The 23004-nt window shown below is 32.1% G+C and overlaps 1 protein-coding gene, 1 non-coding gene and 1 pseudogene across 2 annotated transcripts; 1 reads left to right on the top strand and 2 right to left on the bottom strand.

Annotated features, from left to right (window-relative positions):
- Positions 1 to 6598: 6598 nt before the first annotated feature.
- Positions 6599 to 8748, bottom strand: LOC150032254 (uncharacterized; annotated as a pseudogene).
- Positions 8749 to 9485: 737 nt separating this feature from the next.
- TRNAE-CUC (transfer RNA glutamic acid (anticodon CUC)) lies at positions 9486 to 9558 on the top strand. The gene has a single exon. It is a non-coding gene; the product is annotated as a tRNA-Glu (tRNA).
- Positions 9559 to 9929: 371 nt separating this feature from the next.
- On the bottom strand, positions 9930 to 14528 carry SYP61 (syntaxin of plants 61). Its single transcript, XM_039050737.2, has 8 exons — positions 14140 to 14528; positions 13691 to 13750; positions 12011 to 12124; positions 11708 to 11821; positions 11361 to 11551; positions 11022 to 11112; positions 10857 to 10922; positions 9930 to 10411 (listed from the first exon to the last, which is right to left on the bottom strand). The coding sequence occupies exons 2-8, from the start codon at positions 13742 to 13744 to the stop codon at positions 10301 to 10303; spliced, it is 741 nt and encodes a 246-aa protein (XP_038906665.1). The 5' UTR covers positions 13745 to 13750; positions 14140 to 14528; the 3' UTR covers positions 9930 to 10300.
- Between the last annotated feature and the right edge of the window lie 8476 nt (positions 14529 to 23004).

Raw genomic sequence — 23004 nt, 5'->3', positions numbered from 1 at the left:
AACAGTGCGATAACCCTTCACAGATCGCTCGTAAGTATAGCTGAACCAATAACCGTTATGCCCCTGTAGTTACATCTAACTCTTTAAGTACCACTGATCCCTCTAATGAACATAAGTCATAGTCTTACTATGACTGAGTCCTCTCTTCCAAGGAGAAGCTGTGGCCACTATGTTCAAGACCCGAAATCAGTTCTTAAGGGAGCAATTTATCTACTTACCCCTGCTTTGGGGAAGGAGTGAATTCCATCTTGTGTAACTGAGTTCCCAGCTCCCAAATTAGATAAAATCCCAAAAAGGTAAGCTTGTTGAGTTGGCAATCTAGCCACTCTCACCCATACTAATCAAAGGACCGACTTCAAAGGCAAGAGTTCCTAAAACACTCAGGATTAAGGTCTGTCACCTATGGTCATTAAGGTGAGATGTAAGTCTCAAGTATCAACGACGTTATATAAATAGACTAGTCATCTCGTGGTCCGGTCTTATACAAACTTTTTGTATAGGATACCCTCGCTCTCATGTTTTCACATGAATGGTCAGGATCTACCATCTGTAGTAGTTCACAACACTTGTAAATCTCTACAAAGCGGGCCGTATCCGTAGTGTCATTAGGATCAGGTATCCCTTCTTAATCTTTATACTATAGACCTTTTTAGGTTATCACTTAAGGCGTGATCTACTTTTATATCTCATATACATGCTTAAGTTTACATACAATAACCATAAAGTTTTGTTTATTGGATATGAGTAAATACCAAATAAAATAACTCTTATTTTATTCATAACAATGTGTACAGTTTACAAACTACGAGACTCCAAGAGAATTAAGGACACCAATCCCAACAGTATTATTGTTTGGATTTAATTTCAAGATAAATAATCTTACTACTGGAACCACCTTTGAGCTAGACGAATTAGACATTATGATTTAGTAGATTTGATGGGATGATATTGAGAAGCATGATGTGATTAGAACTGTATCTTGAGCATGATGACATAAGCATGTTACTAATATGATTATGTGTGGGACCTTGAGACATGTACTATGATTTATGAAATTTATTGAAAGTATGATATGTCTTTAGTTAAGAGTGACAATTTTCTCTTCTAATACTACTATGTTATTAGAAGTTGATGGGTTTCCTATTATGTTACTGGAAGCTGACGGGCTTTCTACTATGTTATCGAAATCCTACATGTTTTCTACTATGTTACCAAAAGCCGACAGGTTTCCTACTATATTATCGGAAGTCGACGGATTTCCTACTATGTTATAAAAACCCGACGAGTTTCCTACTATGTTACCAAGTGCTGATGGGTGTCCTACTATATTTGTGAGCCTTCGGGTCACCAGATGCGTGTTAGGTAGTGTTAAATTGCTCACTAGATGGCCATCCAGGATTTAGTTAATTATATGCATGTCTCATTAGTATGTTGCATTTGTTTGATATAAGTGCATAGCTTGACCTCCGCAGTGTAGTTACTTACTAAGAATTTTATATTCATTCTTTATTATGTTATGTTTTTCAGATAAGGGAAAGGCTACATCAGTGAACAAGAGGATGAATCACCATGATTGTTCATGACTTAGTGTTCTCTGTATGTGTTCTACATTAATGTGATTACTACAGTATAGCAAGGAAGCCATATTGGTAGTGTTCTCTGTATGTGTTCTACTGTGTTCGTGGAAAGGTTTGCTATATGTTGAGTTCGGAGGGAGATCTAGTCCATGATTGTTCATGACTTAGAGAGAGGAATCACCATGAAGAAGAGTCTTCAAAGGTAAATTCCTTATTCTCCCTTATCCTTTCAGTGGTATACTTATATTGATGCTTATCTCTGTTGTTTTCTTCGATGTATTTTGTGTTTTTTTCAAATTGATTGTCAAATGCACGGGGTTCATACGCTTTTGCGAAGAGTTTGATTCATTCACATCTTTCATGAGATCTACAATCTTAAAGGTTGATTATCTATTGTGGTGATTATATTATAGACTTTAGTCTAATTCCCCTCAATAATTCAGAAATTTGCTTGCACACTAAGTCTTTTATAAACAGATCCGCTAGGTTCTCTTTAGACCTGACAAAATCAAGAGAGATCACACCATGAGATAAGAACTGCCTAATAGAATTATGTCAAATTATAATGTCTTTCCATTATATATTTTATTATCAGCCTTAATTAGAGTAACTTGACTATCATAATGTAAAGGCACAACAAGATTAACAATTAAGAAAATAGGGATATCAACAATTAGACATCTTAACCATTTTGCCTCTTTATTAGTTAAATCTAAGGCAACAAACTCAGCTTCTATAGTGGATCTAGATATTAATGCTTGTTTAGTAGATTTCTAAAATACAGCACTATCGCCCAAAATAAAAACATAACCACCAGTTGCTTTAGTTTCACTGGATTTAGCTATCCAATTGACATCACTAAAACCTTTTATTAGTGAAGGAAATCTACTATAACAAATAGCAAAATTAGATGTACCCTTAAGATATCTACACAATCTTTCAATTGCACACTAATGATAATCATTTAGGTTACAAGTATATCTACTTAACCAATTTACGGCATTGCCAAACCTCGTGCAATTAGCAAGATACACTAAAGAACCAATTATTTGAGAATATTTATGCTGTAAAATTGGTTCTCCTATATATATATATATACAATCTTCAAATATGGATTAAAAGGAGTAGATTCAAGACTTAAATAAGAAAAGACATTTTTTTGCTACATAATGTGATTGAGTCAACAAAAATTCATTATCCCTTTAGATCAGTTTAACCTCTAAAATAACATTGATCCGAATCTTTCATACCAAAATTATTTGATAAAAATTGTTTGGTTTCATTAATAATTTTCATACTAGTACCATAGATAAGACGTCATCCACATACAAGCATAAAATAATACATGCATTTTGCATCATTTTAGTATATACACATTTATCAAAGTCATTAGTTACAAAACCATAAGACATTATAAAACTATCAAATTTTTCATGTCATTTTTTAGGGGCATGCTTTAAATCGTAAAGAGACTTAACTAATTTACACATTTTATTTTCTTGGTCTGGTTTTATAAATCCCTCAAATTGTTCCATGTAAATTTCTTCTTTCAATTCACCCTTTAAGAAGGTTGTCTTACGTCCATTTGGTGAATTTCTAACTTGATAGAAGTAATGATAAGTAAAACTCTAATAATAGTCATTCTAGCAATGGGTGTTTATAGAAAAAGTCCACAGCTTTTTTTTTAGTAAATTCTTTTGCAACTTATCTAGCTTTGAATTTATCTATGAAGCATGGTAAGGTTTTTTTCTTAAAAATTCATTTACACCCAATGGCTTTGCAGTCACATAAAAGTTCAGTATTAGACACAATTGATTCTATTTCACTATTTATGTCATTTTCAATTAAATATATGTAAAAGACATCCCAAAACTTTTATTGACCATATTTCTTTTACTCTTACTTAGTTCTAATTATTCTGAATTAGGGGATATTTCTTTATTACTAGAACTTTTACCATTTTATTTATTCAAATTGTTTTTCATAGGAAAAATATTTAAAGAAAAGCTAGCATCACGAGATTCAATAATAGTATTCTTTATATAGCCAACAACATCAGAATTTAGAACTAAAAACTTATATGTATTATTGTTCCAAGAATATCCAACGAATATACAATCAATGGTTTTAGGTCTTAATTTTTTTTATTAAAAGAAATATTAATTTTAACCAAGCATCCCCACACTTTAAAAAATTTTAAGTTCGGGATTTTATTTTTCTATATTTCATAAGGGGTTTTATTATAATTTTTTTTTATAAAGAACTCTATTCAAAATAAATATGAGGAATAGTCGAAGCCATACCCAATCGAAAAAGGATGTTATCCAAACGCATTTCAAGTAATTGTATAAGCTTCATCCAAAAATTAGTAGACATTCAAGAACTTAACAATGTAACATTTATCACATCTCATAAAGTTCTATTTTTAGGCACACCATTTGATTGGGGTACATAAAGATAGTAACTTGATGAATTAAGCCATGCATACTACAAAATCGAAGGGATTTGGAATTCCCACAACGAAAGCGTACAAACGCCAAGTGTCTTAGAAATTCGTTTATGAAACTAAATTAAACAAATAGACAAAAACTATGGATAAACATATTAAATAGAGAGAAGGAAACTATGATAAACATACACCCTTAAGCATGCTTTCTACGTAATAAAATATAGAGAGGAAATGGTTAGCGAGAACATTGACTCTTGAAGAACCAATTCTTCACATTTCCTCTCCAATGAGTGTTCACGAACAAGTCTCCTCTACTTCTCTCGTTCATAGCAACACAGTACCACAACAAGATCACGAACTTGGCAAGGAGGACATCACCACAAAGCTATCTTGTTATTCTCAATGTGAAAATCAAGAGAGTTTGGTGGGCTTATGTGTGTAATTTTGGTGAAAGGAGGTGAGTAAGAGTTCGCTGAGAGTTTTTAGTAAAGGGATCAAAATCAAGATCTTGGGAGAGAGTTTTTCCGCAAAAGAACGATTTCATGTTCAATTCTTTCTCTCCTCCCTTAATATTGTCATATGAGATATAATGAGTGAGGGAGTTATACTACAAATTAATAACTCCCAATGAGTTGATAAAATTTGAATTTCAAAAATTCAAATTTAATTTAATTATATTACATTAGTACAATTAAATGCAACCATATATTATATCTCATATAATATATAACCTATAGTTTATTATATCACATATAATATAACCTATAGTTTATATTCTTTCATATAATTTATGGTATTAATATGAATCATATTCATATTAATTTTAACTTATAGTTTATATATGAATCATATTCATATAATTAATATTTGAATTATATTCAAATATTTATTTCTCTCCTTAAACTTTATATTATAATGTATCATATACATTATATTAATTGTATCACAAACAATTAATTTCTTTTAATTAATTTGAACAATTCAAACTAATCCAAAATTAATTTGATTCTCATTAATCCTTATTGAGCTAAGGAGACCTCATGGACGTACAGACTCTAATGATACGAGATTAATTAATTAAACTTTCTAATTAAATTAATCACCATCCATTAAATTTCGGTTATTCCACTAAAGACTGGCAACTGCACTGTTCACATTATAAATATATTTCTATGTCCATTGAATATAACCAATCAACAGTACGTTGACCCTTCACAAATTGTTGGTAAGTACAGTTGGGTCAAAATTACCGTTAAGTACCACTTACCCCTCCAATGAACAATTAGTCATAGTCCCACAATAACTAGACCTCTCCATAGCCAATAAGAGGGCGAGGGCCCTCATTGTTCAAGACCTGAAATCAACCCGCAGTAGTTCATCTACTACCCTAACAACGGAAAAGAGTGAATTTCATCTTGTGTAGTTAAGTTTCTAGCTCCTTAGTCAAACAAATCCTAAAATGGTAGGCATATTGAGTCGACGAATTTGGTCACTCTCACCCATGCAATCAAAGGACCGCACTCATAGCAAAAGTTCACAACTCACCCAGGATTAAGGTCAAATTACCTATGTTCATCCTAGCAAAATGTAAGTCTCTTCAAGTAAAGGTGTTATAAAGATAGATTAATCTTTTCGTGGTCTAGTCTTATACAAACTCTTTGTATAGGATACCCCACTCAATGTCTCCACATGAGTTATCAACATCAGATCAGTGGGTCGTATCTTATTGTCATTAGGATAAAGCACCCAACCTTATCTATATACTACAAAACATTTATGTTATTACTTAAACATGATCCACCTATATGTCACCACATATATGTTTAAACTACATAAAATAACCTAGAATCTTAGTTTATTGGATCAAATTAATGCACATATAAAATAACATTTATTTTGTTAATAACAATTTGTTTATATAAGTTTACAAATTACAAGAATACGGAGATTTAGGACAACAACCCCAACAAAAAAATCATTCATATCACTCTCCATTACTATTAGATCTTAGAACTTTAATTTTCTTTCCCAACTGATTTTTTACCTCAGTTTTGTAGATTTTAAAAGTATCAAATACTTCATCTTTGGAGTTAAGCAAGTAAACATAACAATATTTTGAACAATCGTCTATAAAAGTTACAAAATTTTTTCTTCCACCATGAGTTAGGATATTATTGCAATCACAAACGTGAATTAATTCTAGTAGTGAAGAGTTTCTTTCTACTGATTTAAACGATTTTCTGGATTGTTTAGCTTGCACATAAATTTCACATTTATCTTTATTATTTAAGGATGATTCATGAATTAAATCCATATTCATCGTTTTTTTTTTATTGAATTGAAATTCACATGACTAAGACGACCATGCATATACAAAACATTCAACATTGACCACAACAGAATGAAAATTTAGAAATATCAACATTCATCCTATTGAGTTTAAACAATCCATCCATTAAATAACCCTTACCAATAAAAATCACCCTATTTACTGATAACAACCCTATTGGACTCAAAAACAATTTTAAATCTCTGTTTACTAATAACAACCCTATTGGACTAAAAGACAATTTTAAACCCCTGCTCCACTTTGAAGAAAAACACGGACTAAATTCTTAGAAATTTTTGGAACATGCAGAACATTATTTAGCCATGTTATAAGGGTGGCATCATTCCCATTTCCTATCTTTATCGATCTTGTACTTGATTCCTGTTATGAAGAGAATAATTCTTTATTAGAACACACATGAATATTCGCACCAGAGTTAAACCACCAATCATTTGAGTTAAAAACTAAGTTGAACTCGGGAATACTAATAAAATACCCATTCGATGGGAGAATGGAGCCGACCTGACCTGTAGTCACCATATTTGCTTGTGGCTTTGGTGCATTTGGTTTGGAAGTTCTATCTTTACGCTGGTAGTAACCCCTTGCCAGATGATTCGTCTCGCCACAAATCCAACATAGAGGAGGACCCAAATTTTTCTCATTATCTTTTGGTTTGTTATTGTTTTTCTGTTTTTTATTTGGGCCATTTTTCTTGAATTTTTTTTTTTCCTTTTTTGCTTAGGTTTTTAACCTTTTCCTACCAAATAGCATTGGCCTGTTCATCTTTCGAGTTTTCAAGATGTTTGTTCTCAATTCTTTAAGGAAATAACTAATTCACATAAGAAAAGTTCTCGGACTTTCGTTTTAAGACTCTCTAAAAATCTGACAAAAAAGAGGTAATTTTTTAATGAGGCAGGCCACTAATATAACATTGTCTAGAACAATTTCCATCATTTTCAAATCAAAGATAAAATTTTCAAATTCATGAATTTGGTCATACACACACTTATCATCTACTGCATGTTTTTTCAAGCTAAATTCTTCTAACCTATACTTCTTGTCTATGGCTTCCCATAATTCTAGAGTTTTTAGTTATACAAAGCGTAATTTTAGTTGGCACTTTTGTGTCAGAAGTGCTGCTTTCACTAATTTTTTTCCTTTTCCTTTTTTTTTTTTTCCGTAGAAGAAACTACAGAATAAAGGCCTAAGGTGGTGAGACAAAATTTCATCCTTTGCTGCCATCATTTGAAATTTTGTCCACTAAAATTTTCAAGTTTGGAAGAATGATATTTTGACTCAAAAAAGGCCGACCCAACAAACAAAAGAATAGAATTTCTAGCACATTTTCTCTAAGACTCTTTGGAAAACTCTAGAACAAGAATTCTAAAGCCAAACAACAAATAATCAAAATATTTAATTAGAAAATGGAGGGTTTGAGAAAGCCTGTAAAATTGGGTTGAGATGCGTTGACGCTGTCAGAAGAGACTTTGCTTCATTAGCATTGAGTAATTCGACAATCCACTCCCAGGATACAATACCTTTCAAGAACGTTTGTATGCAACTAAGTGATTTTAAGAACTTCTTTGGACTCGTAGCTTAAAAAAACTTCTTGGAAAGAAAAATCAGAGAGTTTTTTGTATCGGTAAAACTGTATCTATCTTATGGAAAGAAGAAGACAATTAAAATGTCTTGACTTCCTCCACCTATTGTTAAATTATCCTTAAAATAGATGAGTAAAAATATACATTTTCTGACCATTTTAAAATAAATAAAATCAAATAATTAAGATAAAAATAAAACAAAATAGAAAAATCAATTAAATTATCCAACCAAATGTTAAGGATGCATTTAGAGGGATTCATTCTACATCACTTTTTCGTTTTTTTACCTACTACCCCCTTAATATTTCCCTTCTCATCAAAGTTGTATTTGAATTTGTCACCCCTTAACTCTTGTGGTAGACATATTTGAATTTAGGATTATCGGATTTTTTTCCCTTCAAAGTTTAAACTTTAATGACAACAAAAGATTGATGTTGTCTTAAAATTTTTAGAGAGTGTTTAATTCATGGACTTCATAAGTCAGTATTAAATAACTCAACTTTTACATTGTTCACTATTGAAGCTTACACATTTATCAAGAAACTTAATCTTTCTCTTTTTTCTATTTTGTACGTTTATTAAAGAACTTCATCTTACAACTTAGCACCCCAAACACATATTTCCTAACTCCAAAAACTTCATAACTCAATTCAACATCCCAAATGTCCCAGAAAAACGTCAATATATCAAATACGGGTTTGAATGATATATATTGATTCCAATTATTATTTTGAAATTCGACGTCTTAATTAGTAAGACATTCAAGTTTTATTGCCGGTCTTTCTCACCCATTTTTAAATGAGGGTAGGGAATTCAAAGTACCAACTTTCTCGTAAAAAATATAAGTTTAAAATTTTTAATTAGTTGAGCTCTACTTAGGTTTACACAAAATCTTATAGGCCAATCTATTTCTAAGTTTTATTCATCTTTTGTTATTATTTTAAAATTGTTATAACTACTTTTGTCATATTTAAAAACACTTGAAGACATAGTTTTAATAATTCATAATCAACTATAATGATATAAAAGTTGTATCTAAAAGTATAAAACCATAATTTAAATAATGTTAAATGATTAAAGACATATTTTAAAATGATTTTAGATAAGTAAATTATTTTAAATGACAAAACTGCTGAAAATATTTACAAATAGTAGTAAAATATCATCGTCTATCTGCAATAGTCCGCAATAGACTACGATATACTACTATTTGTGTCTATCATGATATAGATAGACACAGATAGTAATTTATCGTGATCTATTGCAGTCGTTCCTAGATAGACAGTGAGATTTTGCTATATTCGTAAATAGTTTGGTTTATTTTCTATATTTGAAAATAACTCTTTTGGATATAACAAAAGTGATTTTAATCAAATATATATTATATATAGATAGTAGTCTAAAAATATGTGAGATAGATGATCAAACATCCGAAATTTTATTCAAAAGTATATGCTCGACCAATTTATAAAAAAACTGTTATTTGTACCCAACATGATATTTATTAACTATAATAAACTAAAAACAATTCCGTTGTAGTCTAGTTGGTCAGGATACTCGGCTCTCACCCGAGAGACCCGGGTTCAAGTCCCGGCAACGGAAATCTTTTACTTTTAACAATTTTTTTTCCTTCAAATTTTTTTTTTTATTAAACCTTTAGGAAGTGTTAAAGTTTCTATTAGTAGTTTCATTTGGGTGTGCAAAATCGTTCAATCAACGTGCATGAGTTTCGTGTTTTAAATATTGATCAATTATAACTTTCTAGAGATTTATAATTACACGAAATTAATGTATACCAACTCTATCAAATAAATTTTAAGCCTTTTTACTTTGATTTTGTTTTCCTATCTTCTGTTCGTTTTCAACTTCGTCTATTTTGTCCCTAAACTTAAAAAGAGAGATGAATTTCTGTTAACTACTTTGATATACTTTCATTATTCAATATATACAAGGTGTTTAGAATTCAGAAGATATAGAGAGAAATACAAGGAGCTACATCTATCATAAATCTGTAAAAGCTTTGTAATTACATGAAATTATGGTATACCAACTCTATCAAAGGAACTTCAAAACAAATAAAAGGTTGGGATCTAAATAGCAAACAAGTACAAATAATGAATCAGTGAAACGAGTTTCACATTGCATTTTGTAATATAGAAGAAGCTAGGTTCTGGAATTATTATTAACTCTTATAAGTACATGAAGGACCCATTTTGTAGTTCTCACTTCAAAATTTCAGGATGATTTCGACAATACTTGTCCGTATTCCTAATTATCCGAATCCGTTTTCTGATGCCTCGTGATGTATGGATGGATGGGGCCTGGCTTTTGCTAATAACAAAAACTAGGTGAGGAACACCAACACAAAAAGGATGATGAACAAAGCCACCAGGAACAATATCATCATTATCTGCCCCTTCGCACTGGCTTTCTTCATGACCACAGCTACTTTTTTCTGTAAGGTTCAACACAAGAACAAGAGATGGAAGTTTAAATCTTGTATTTACTTCTCTTAACCACAAAAAGGGAGTTTAAATACCATCTTATTTACTAAACTTTCAAGTTTGTTACATTATAGTTCATAAAAACATTCAAAATGTCCATTTTAGTCTCTGAACTTCAAAATAATAATCATTTTCATCTGTGCTATATTATTTTTCCATCTCGTATTCACTTGGCAAATGCTTGTTTCTAACCTGTATGGCTTGAAATCTCATGTTCATATTAGTGTATGCTAGTACACATACTCAAAAGTCAAAACTATGTCGTTGATTTGTTAAAAAAATAAATAAATGCAAGGACCAAAATGTTTATTTTTTAAAGTTCAAAGACCAATTGAAAGTTTAGGGACCTGAAGCCAATTTTCGTGCATATGGCAAGCATTGAGATCATGAACACACCTGTACAAAATCGAGACGATTTGATGTACTGTCCATTTCCATTCCTAGGTCATCGATAATTTTATCCTGCACAGAAGTATATTTTTTTTTCAGTCTCAAATTCCATCAGATTGCAGGTGCATAGAGAGAATCAATAAGCAGCACCGCAACCTACGAAATATACACCTGTGCGAGGAGCTCTTCGTGTATTGTAAGCCCAACACCTCCAATTCTCTCCACACTTGCACTCAACTCATCCAACTCCTCGTCCTGCTGCCTACATATACATTTGACAGGGGAACAAAATCCAGGTGAGTTAACAAGTAGTCCACTCAAGACTAGTTTCCTCAGAGATAGCCCCAGGTTTGGGATGGAAAACTACAAACGAACAGAGACATCTATCTTTTTATTCTGTTATTTTGGAATCTTATTTAATTTAGAGATAGGTTTCTACTTTTTACTTTCTACTTTCTACTTAAGCAGGAGGATTAAGTTAACAAACGAGTTGAGAAATATAAACATTACTTTATTAGAAGCAGCTGTCTATCTGATTCAGATGTGATGAAGTCATCATTTGCTTGGTGGGCTGTATATAAGTTTGATCTGTCTGTTTCATGTGCATTAGGTAGTCTCATCAATTCTCGACGCATCCCACTTGCACTAGCAGTTCCCGTTTGCTCCTTGCCGGCTCCTACTACTTTCTTAACATTTCCGACCTAGTAAAGTAGACCAAAAAAAAGATGCTCTATTATAATGGCAGGACTACAAGAAGAACATGCAATAACTATGTGGGAAAAACAAGGATTACCAACTTGTTTATTACTTTATTCAATCTGTTGACGCAATAGAAAAGGGGGTCAGACAAGTAATACCTGCGTCCTAGCTGTACTCGTCCATCTCCTTCGTTTTTCAAGTTCTGCATCATCAATGCCATACCAAGATGGATCTCTAGCTGCCACAGCAATAGCTTTGTCCAATTCGTCCACCTTCCTATCAAGAAAGCAAACTTTCAGAGAGAGCATATGTTGGGTGCACAATGCTTAGTCACACATTGAAACAACAGAATATCCAATCTTTTCGATAAAAGAAAAATTAAAAAGAAAAAAAAAAAAAAGAAAATTAAAAGTTCCACAACAGATGAAGCAGATGACATGGTTTAGAAATTGAGAATTTACCTGCCACTCAATGCTTTCACAGGAAGCGAGCAACTCTTTTGTTTGTTGTACTCTCTCTCCTGGATCAGAAGATATCCTTTCCCATTGGTGAAAGCTGGATTGCAGTTTATCGATCTGATGGGGATGAAAAATACATTATGAGAAAATGCACACGTAGCCAGATAAAGTGACAGACAATCAACATTGCCTGTGAAAACAAAATGTCATTTCTACATAAATTACTTGCAACTAAAAATAATTTCTAGAGAAACAAAGGTCCGGTATTAGGTCATCTTTTTTAGCACATAATTTCACATTTAGTGAAGACCTGGAGATATTTCCCTAAGAGAATGATGTGAGTTAAAGAAGATGACTAATCTGCTTATTTCATCTTGAGTTATAATAGTTCTATTTTACTGTTCTGCTAAATTTTGAAGGGTTGTTCCCTAATAAAAAACTGGATATATTGATTTTTTTCTGTCGAGTTTTTAAGATTATAATAGAATAATTAGAGTTACTAGGATAGGAAGTCAACTATTGTCTTGAAATCCCAGTTTATTTGGAGCCCTAGCCAACTGCCGTAGGAACTTTTCTAGTACTGTGATAATAACTACTTTACTCTTCCTTTCAGAATTTGACACGGTGATATTTTATTTATTTTACTTGATGGACCCACACAACTCTTAAATGTAATAGATATAACAAATAAGAAATGGTAGTATGGAAATGTTTTCATACTGCCATAGTACTAGAATTTTTCCTACAAATAGCTTTTGTAAGGTCGGGATGACCAATGTAAATAAATCAACTCCCTAGGGAAGTCAGAGCCATGTCAGAGAACTTCCAACATTAGTCTTTTACTTTTAGGATTCCATAATTTGGAGCAAAAAAAAAACCAGAACCTGCAGATCTTACAATCCTTTATTTATTTATTTTGAGGAATCCGATAATACTTTCATCAGAAACTATTAATATTCATTCATCAATATTTAATCAATAAATGTAGAACATGCTCAACAATGAGTCATTCAATTGTTTTCAACAAAAAAGCATAACCAGATCTTCAAACAATCTACTTCATGAAGTCTACTACTATAACTAAGATCCCAGTTCAAGGAGTGCTGGGTACTGAGATGCCATGATCGACTGCTTACAATTAGAACTTAAGATGAACTTTTCTGGCGGAACATTGTATTCTTGGCTGATGGTTATCATCGCAAAGAATATTGGTGTAGACAGAAATACAAGATACAAAGGACAAGATAGGTCTTGGGAAAGGAGAAGGTTCAATTTACAGCAATCATATTTGGGAAGGAGAAAGTTCCATTTACAGCAATCATATTTATTCTCTACCGAAGAATACAATCTCTGACAGTTGCTAAAGGTAAACTGATTTAATGTGCATTCCGTGTCCACAATCCACATTGTTTGGACAGTCCAGTTCTAGTTAGATTTATATTTTCACATTTTTGTATAATGACTCATTATGGCTTGTTAGTTGATATTGGTTCATTTCGCAGCAAGCGAATACAACTGCAAACCAAATCACTATTACCACTCTCCAATTTCCTATTAACAACAATTCAATATTGCAGAAAAAGGAAAACATAGTTCAAAGAAGCTTAATTTAAATGATGTCAGTGAGCATAATGCAAGCAACATAGATAATCATAAGTGGATGGAAGCAAGCAACCAACTTACAGATTCTTGAATCTCGTCTTTTACAACATAGAACGGATCTTGAGCCGATGGCATCTTCAACTGCAATAAACGAAAACTAACACAATCACTTCCAGAAATCAATATACCGTCCGTGGGCAACAGAATGAAAGAAGAAGAGAACTCTCAAACCCTCAAATCAGCTTAATTTCATTCTCGACGGCGAAGAAAATAGATTTTACGCACTCGAGTTCGTTTCACTTCAATTTAAACAGAAAATAATACTTTAACTACATGCTGTGATCATGAATCGGAAATTAACAATGAAAATCTCTCTATCACTACGCCAGATCTAGAATTGGAGCTTATCGAATAATGCAAAACAAAGACGAAAAAGAACGAGATACGGAGCGAGAATCGGCGATCCGAATATCTCTGGATACAGAATAAATCATTCTGAAATCGACGTAGGAGAAAGAGGAGAAGAAAACCTGAGAGTGAGGGGGATGGAGAGTGTAGATCTGAGGAAGAAAGTGGTGGATGCTGGTTAGGAGTGAAGGGAGAGGGCAGCGGGGCGTAGCGATGGATGTGGATGTTCGGATCGATGCGGGAGCGCGCAACGACCTCTGCAGTGGATTCGAAGAGAGAGAAAACCTCTTTTCATTGTTTCTTTCCCATTTCTTTTTCAATTTTATTTTTATTTTTGTATTTTCTTTTTTAAAGACATTTTAGTAGGGAAAATATCTCTTTAGCAATTGAATTTTCAACCATGATTTTTGAAACAATGGAGTAGGGTGTATATATATATATATATGGAAATTCTCGTAAATGGAAAAGTCATAAAACTATTTTCACCATATGGCAAAAAATGAGCAAAAACACGGAAAGAGAGTACGCGCGTTTTTTTATTAAGTTCCTATTTAGGTTCTATTTCTTTCTAGCTTTTTGTTTAGGTTTTTCTTTTTCATTTTTTCTTTTTTGGGCAATTGATCCAACAACTTCTTTTTCAATTGATTTGAAAACTTCTCATCTTTTGCTTCATCTTACTCTTATACTTCTTCGATCGATCATAATTGAGTAGTTTCTTTATCAATTGAGCTATTTCTTCTTCGTATTCTTCCTCTTGATTGATCGATCATAATTGAACAATTTATTCTTCTTCTTCAATCTTTGTTTAGATTGTTCTACGAGATCACTTTCCAATTACTTTTGAATAAGCTACTAAATTAGATATATGGAATTAGTTGAATAGAGGTAGTTCTACCACTGTCTATCACTGATAGATATTAATAGATGTCTATTTCTATTTATCATGATGGAACTCAATCACTTATTGAAATTCAACTCTATCATTGTTAGACCATGATAGAACTCTAACAGGTACTATAGTACTATAATAGTGTTGGTTTGTATTCAACTATATGGTCGTTGAAGTTGAAAGCCATGACATTTTGTTTTCTTGTTTACATTGTCTTCTTTAACATGTAGGATAGAAATTATGTTGGTATTTGGGCCATTTTAAGATCTAGAATGTGGCCAAAAATGACCATTTCTAAATGTCCTTAAAGTTGTCTCATCTAACTTATTTTTATAATTGATAATACATCTAAAGTGAGTTGCACAATAATCTTCAAATTCTTGTTATAATCATCTATTATAAGTTCATGTTTTCGTTGTTTAAAATACACATTAAAACATTATACCAGCAACAAGACTTTCAACGACATTATTTACCACATTTATTAGTAGTTATCTATAAGCAAGAAAACTACTAACAATGAAATCACTATTAGACAACTATCACTATCTATCACTGTCTATCAGTGATAAACAATGATATATACTCCCGAACAACACACAACCATATGCAGGAAAATGTAACAATGATAAAATACTGATATTGTCCATCGCTAATAGATAGTGGTAGATTTCTAATTTCAAATCAATTTTATACTTGTTTTAGGTGAATTAGGCTAGTTTTACACATGTTTTGGTGTGTGTTTTAGCTATTATTTTTTATCTCACAAACATCCTGCAACTTCCAAACTTGAAATGCCCAACCTTAAATAAATTTTATACTTGTTTTAGGCAATTTAAAGGTGATTTAAGGTGGTTTTACACATGTTTTAGCATGTTTTTAGAGATTTTTTTTTTAATCTTGCAACCATCTTGCTACTTTCAAACTTGAAATGCTTAAATCTATATCAATTTTATACTTGTTTTAGGTGATTTAAAGGTGATTTAAGATGGTTTTATACATATTTTAGTATGTTTTTAGGTACTTCTTTTTATGTCATGCAACCATCTCGCAACTATCTCTCAACTTCCAGACTTGAAATGTCTAACCCCAAATCAATTTTATACTTGTTTTAGACGATTTATAAGTAATCTACGGTGGTTTCATGTTTTTAACCAGTATTTTGTTTTATCTCTCAACATCTTTTTGTTTTAATTTTTGTAGAATTTAAAGATTTTTCGATAATTTAAAGATGACCTATGTTCACAATCCTATTGTATACACTGAGCAGGCAATTGTACAATATTAAGGGAAAATATATTGAAAATTCTAGTACTTGTTTTCATGAACTACAAGTCTCGATACATCATGACATTCTTCCATAAATGAAAGGCTTATTATTTTCTAAAGTATGATATGCTTTCCTGAAATAAGCTTACAAAATCATAACCAAATGCAAGATATTCAAAATATTTATTGGTGAACACACCACAATCACTTGATGGATTGTGTTTTACCATATATGAATCATGAGAACCATTTCTTATAACAAACATGGGTATTAGACGAAAATATAGAAGATTGATTTCAAGCCATTGAACATTTGTAAGATTTCAAACCATCGAACATTTGTGTTTTAGCTAGTTTTCATGTGTTTTAGGTGATCTAGCATAGTGGGTATTAACATGTTTTAGCTAGCTTTTTAGCTTATGTTTTTTTTTTTTAATTTAAATTTTAATCTCACAATATTTCGCCATTATCTTCAAATATCCAAACTTGAAACGCCTACCTCGAACTCATTTTTATAAGTGTTTTAAGTGATTTCAGGTGAGTGTCAACATGTTTTAACCAATTTTTTAGCTACTTAAAAAAAAAAAATATATATATATATATATATATATATATATATATATATATTTCGCAACATCTCGCAAATATCTGTCAACTTCCAAATTAACAACTTAAAACTCAACAACATTATAACCTAAGAAGCACAATCATAGATACGGATATAGGACGTGAATACAATAGGATACGGCAATAAATCAATTTCTAAAAAAATAAGATACAAATACGTTGAAGATACACTATATATTTGATAATGCCCGATTAATTGTTATACGATCATTTAGCTAATTTACACTAAGCGACCTAAGTGATCATTCAAATGCATACCTCACCCATCTGACGCTAAACTAACAACTTTATTTCATTCAGTTCTTGGGTAATGCGTCCTTGGGTATCACCCATCTGACAAACCACGACGTCAAGTTTGCCAAATCCTTGCAAACTTCAGATATTTCCTCCCTCACGATTCTGTAAGACTTGGAATTCTTTTGACTTCTTGAGGATTTAGAATGTTTCTTTGAAGATTTGACCTCCCCATTTTTTTAACCTTTCTGGCAATTAGTTAGTGCTAGCATACATGTATCCAACTCTATGATATGCTGCTCTTGAAGGAGTAATATAACATGCAACGGAACAAATCAAAATTAACAAGCACTTTAACTACTCTTAATTTGAGTTTTAAACATGCTATTCAAGTGAAATTCATAGAGGGTTTGAAGCAAACATTACCTTTGAAGACTTAATTCACGAATTCAGCAGTAATATTCCAAGATTGAGCTTGAAACTTCAACAAGACCACCACCAAGATCTTTTGTACAAAGCTGAAGAAGGAATGTGTGGTAGAAACACTCAAATCAAGCTGAATTTGGGATTATTTTTTATGGTTTGAAAGGGTTTTCAACTATGCAAACAGTTCAGTAGAAAAATCTCTGATTCATCTTCTCTATCAAGCTGCATAAAGGTCTGATTTATACACACAAATCATGCATCAAAGTAGGGTTGCATGGAAGGCAACTTCTACTTGGAGAATTAATGAGAATTTGAATGGAATTTGATGATTAACCATTAAAAAGGATAGTTCCACTATTCTTTTATTTTAAAATCAATTTTCTCAAAATTGATTTTAATTTTGATTTTTGATTTTAAATAAACCTATTTGATCTAAAATTAGTTTTATAAATTAATTCAAAATTGATTAATTTATATAAAAATAATTTTATTTTAATTAAACCTTTTTAATTAAAATAATATTAATTTAATATCTAATATTAAATCAATAAAACATCAATTCCACCAATATGACTCAATTTAAATCATAATTTAAATATCAATTGATTCTCCAATTTCATTTAGTTTCATCTAAATTAAACGTTTTTAATTGTATCAAATACAATACATTGAAAACCATAATAATTGAATTTGAACATTTCAAATTCATAATCCTAATTCCAAAATTCATCCAATTAATACTCAGTTTGCTATTCCAATTTTATGAGCTAGTAGAGAGACCTAATGGACCTACAAATCATGAGCTCAAACGATTTGCAATTAATCGGTTAAACTCTTTAAACTGAATTAATTACTATTCGTTAACTATCAAGACACATCACTATAGCTCGATAGTTGCACTCTCATCACTATAGATATATTTATGTTTGTTTCGACCATAATCAGTAAGTTGATCCTTCACAAGTTGTTCCTATTTACCGTTGGGTCAAAATTATCGTTTTACCCTTATAAATACATCTTGCACCTTAAGCTCCTACTGATCATCCATTGAAAAACTGATTTGTATTACCTTTTATAAATCATATCCCTCTCTACCAAGAAAACGCGGGGCCCCATTGTTCAAGACTAGGCATCAACACTTAAGAGAACAACCTATCTGCTAACCGTAAGTGAGTTAATTTCATCTTGCATAGCTATAACCCCAGCTATCTACCCAGTCTTATCCCCAAAATGGAAGGCTTATTGAGTAGTGTTGTTGGACTACTCTCACCTATGCAGATCAAAGAATAATCTCGAAATAAATAGGAGTTCATAGTTAGCTCAGGATTAAGACCGTGTTATCCTAGGTCATTTTAGTTTGAAATAGTCAGTTTTAATAGTAAACGGTCGTTATAAAAGAATGCGACTATTTCGAGGTCCAGTCTTATGCAAACTCCTTGCATAGCATAGGATGCCTCCACTCACATGTATCTACATGAATGATTTATGGATCACATCATTTGTATCTTTATACGAAATGGGTCGCATCCAATAGTGTTACCATGATGAAATACCCAACTTCATCCATATACTTATAGACCATTTAGGCTATTTACTATGACTTGATTATGTTTATGTCACCATATAAAGTTAAAATATTCATACTACAGACATGGATTTATTTGTTGGATTTTCATTATAAAATGTAATATTAATGGCTTTATTTAATAAAATATTCAATAATATTTTTATTGATAAATATAATGTTTAATACAAAATTTATGAACTGTGAGTTCTAGGACATTCCCAACAGCTCTATCACTGGCTATTCTACATGAGACTCATTTAATCAAGGGGGTTCATGCTTATGAATATATTAATCGAATGCACCATGCCCCCCAAACATCTCTCGATTATCAGCTTCGGTATCATGGGAATGTTGATCAGTGAGTATAGTGTCAACACCCCTCTTTCATCAAGTTTTTTTTGGTCAATCACTTGCATCAAATCAAGTCCTCTTAGTCGATCCTCCTTGTACCTCGTATCCCCTACTATAGGTATAGGTCTCGGCACAACAATAGTCTGTGATGTAAACAATGAGAACAAGTCAATACACATGAAACAAACTACTGAATACTACTAAATGATCGCTCATGTTAACCTAAATTCGTTTACAATTATATCATAAGCGATTGTTCATGTGCAATTGGGTGATCGTTTAGAAAATTATAAATAATTGTTTAGTAACATATAACTGATCCTTTAATACGATATAAGCGATCGTTTAGTAAATCTTAAACGATCTTTTTACACAGTATAATCGATATTTTCTCACCTTTTTAGGTTGGAATACATTTTTATCCAACGACTTATATGATGGAGCTTGAGAACAAGTCCACTTAATAGTTTGTGGCATTGCATTCTTGCTGACTTTGGTGGCTATGAACTTACTAGATGTGAAAGTATAGCATAAGCCCAAACCTACATTGTTTAGAAACTATGTTACACATACGGATATCACAGATCAAACTTTGTTAGACATACAAATATTACAAATCCGTTGAGATTGAATTGAATTGGCAAAGCACATACCTGGAATGCAAGTGCAGATCCCTTTATACAATAATGTGTAACATGTTTAGGATTTTCTGCTTTCTTTATATCGTGCACCCCATTCTTCCCACATAAAATATTCTTCATAATATTCAAAAAAATGTTTAAAGAAGACAAACAACTAGTCATAATGTCTAAAGACTTCAATGTCATCAACAATCTCAAATGTCTTCACATCAAATTGGGGTTTCTTGTCTTTTTCCATCATTACCATTTATGTGTATAATGCTAATGCAACCTTCACGACATCTTCATCGTTTGTAAATCTGAATTTTTCAAAAGCGGTCTCAACATCCTTGCAAAGCTTTTCCTTCTTCTCAGTTGGGTTCTTCAGTTCGAGCATGAGATGTCATAGCCTCTACCATTTGTATCTGTTTTAAGTGTTTCCTCGATCGGCCACAACCCAGGTATTAGATTAAAGTCATCTTGGGTAAATGTTACTTTCTTCCTCAATATATTGAAACTTATACTAAATGAGTTCTCATCTCTAACCTCTCGTAACAAAAAATGGTGGAACAACTGCCCATTAAACACAAGGTCCATGTCCAGCAGCGAACCAAAGCATTTTTTCTTAAACATGTCCATATGCTATTTGGCCAACTTCTTCTAAATCTAGGTGTTCGTATTGTGGATTATGCAAGAGATGGTAGTAGGGAAATATTTCTCAACAGGGACAACCATTTTAGCAAACTATAATAAACAAATATATTACAACAATAAGTAGGTGATCGTTTAATAAAAGGTAGACGATCATTAACCAAACCTTAGCGATCACTTATTAAAAATTAAATGATCATTTAACCTAATGTAGTCAATCGTCTTACTTAATATAGGTGATCATTTCATCAAGTATTGGCGATCATTTACCAAACCTTAAATGATCACTTAGTAAAAATTAAACGATTGTTTAACCTAATGTAGGCGATTTTTTAACCTAATGCATGTGATCGTTTAATCAAATATAAGCGATCGTTTAATAAAAGTTAGGTCATTTAGAAAAAAATAGGCAATCATTTAATAAACAATAGGAAATTGATTTTGATGAACTAAATGTATCCTAAACCCTTCTGCTAAAACTAAATAGAAAAATCAACATGCATTCAAAGAAAAAAGACATATCTTTCAGATGAGGATAATGGTGGAAAAGGTAGGTGAAAGGATCGACAAAATAGTGGCGAAAAGCTCGAAGGAAGCTCAAAAATGACGAGAGAATTGAGAGAAAACTAAGGGAGACAATCACACAATGAAAGAGATCAAATGAGTGGAATGTGAATGATCGCTTAGTAAAGTTATATAAAAGTGTTGGTCTGTTGTTTTAAAACTTGAGGGTATAATTGGTATTTCACAAAACAAAAAAGTCAACCATATAAAAGTTTTTAGAAAGAGGTCAGTCATAGATTTTATTTTATTTTATTTGGATTTTGGGTCATTTTATGAAATTTTCCTTTACTGATGGGTTATTCTCAGTTCTCTAAATTTCCAATTTGGATTAAATCTGCTGTGTTGTAGGATTTTTCTTTCCTTGACTGTAGCCCTTGTGGCTTTCTTACGTAATGTTATTCATATTTATCTTTAAAAAAAAGATGTGAAGTTGCAGATCACATATGAAGTTGCAAAATCTGTAAAACCTTTTCGCTTTTGTTCGAGTCGTCGTCTTCGTCCGATGGAAGCCACATTTTTATTGTTCAATAGGTGTTGTCACTGCTAGGTAGTGACGCACAAGTTTTTGAAGTAGTAGCGTAGTTTGATGTTACAAATTCGATCCATCCAACATGTTGTTACTATCCAAAAGTTGTCGTCTAATGGTGTTACGCGTCGTTCGATATTTTCAACGTTTTGTTGGAGTGATGCCCTAAATCTTATAGGGTCCTATAGTTTGTAAACATTGTTGAACAAACTCATTATGTATTTAATAAAATATATGATGTTTTATTCGTTGTCTATAAAATATATGATATTTTAGTTGCATTAACCACAAACCAATATACTAACATCCAAGGTTATCTTTGTAACTTAAACATGTATATAGAGACATATGGGTGGATCATGTTTATGTGATAACCTTAATGGTCTGTAGTAGATGAATAAGGCTAGGTACCTTATCCCAATGACACTCCGCTTTGTAGGAGTTACAATTGATGTAAAGTGCTGCAAATGATCTAATCCTAATCATTCATGTATAGACATACAAGCGGGGATATTCTATACAAAGAAGTTTGTATAAGACCGAACCATGAAATGTTTAGTCTTATTATATAACGTCGTTCATAATAGAGGCTTACATTTCACCAGGATGACCATAGGTAACACGACCTGCATCCTAAGTGAGTTGTAAACTTTTGTCTATGAGGGCGGTTCTTTGATTTGTATGGATGAGAGTAGTCAGATCGCCGACTCAACAAGCCTACCATTTTGGGGACTAGTTCGATTAAGAAGCTGGGAACATAGCTACACAATATGAAATTCACTCCTTCTCCGAGGCAATGGTAAGTAGATAAATTGCTCCCTTAAGGGCTGATTCCGAGTCTTGAACAATGTGGCGCCACACCCTCTCCTGGCTCGAGAGGAGTCTAGTCATAGTAGGACTATGATCTATTATTCATTAGAGAGAACAATGGTACTTAAGAAGTTAGATATAACTCCATGGACAATGGTAATTTGGCTTAGTTGTACTTACGAGAAATTTGTGAAGGGTCATCGTACTGTTGATTGGTTATATCCAATGTACACAAAAATATATTTGTAGTGCGAAGAGTGCAGTTGTCGTTATTTAGTGGGATGCCTGACACTTAACGGATGGTAAATAATGTAATTAAATAGTTAAATTAATTATTCATATATCGTTGGAGCTTCAAGCTACAGGTCCATGAGGTCCCCTTGGTAGCTCAATAGGATTTAGTTGGGAATCAGTTTTTGGATTAATTTGAATTGTTCAAATTAATAGATGGAT

Source organism: Benincasa hispida, chromosome 12 (genome assembly GCF_027475165.1).
Source record: "Benincasa hispida cultivar pf3 chromosome 12, pf3_genome.v1.1, whole genome shotgun sequence".
NCBI classification, from domain to species: Eukaryota; Viridiplantae; Streptophyta; class Magnoliopsida; order Cucurbitales; family Cucurbitaceae; genus Benincasa; species Benincasa hispida.
Note: the sequence above shows the minus strand (reverse complement) of the source record. Positions and strands in the feature narration are given on the sequence as shown.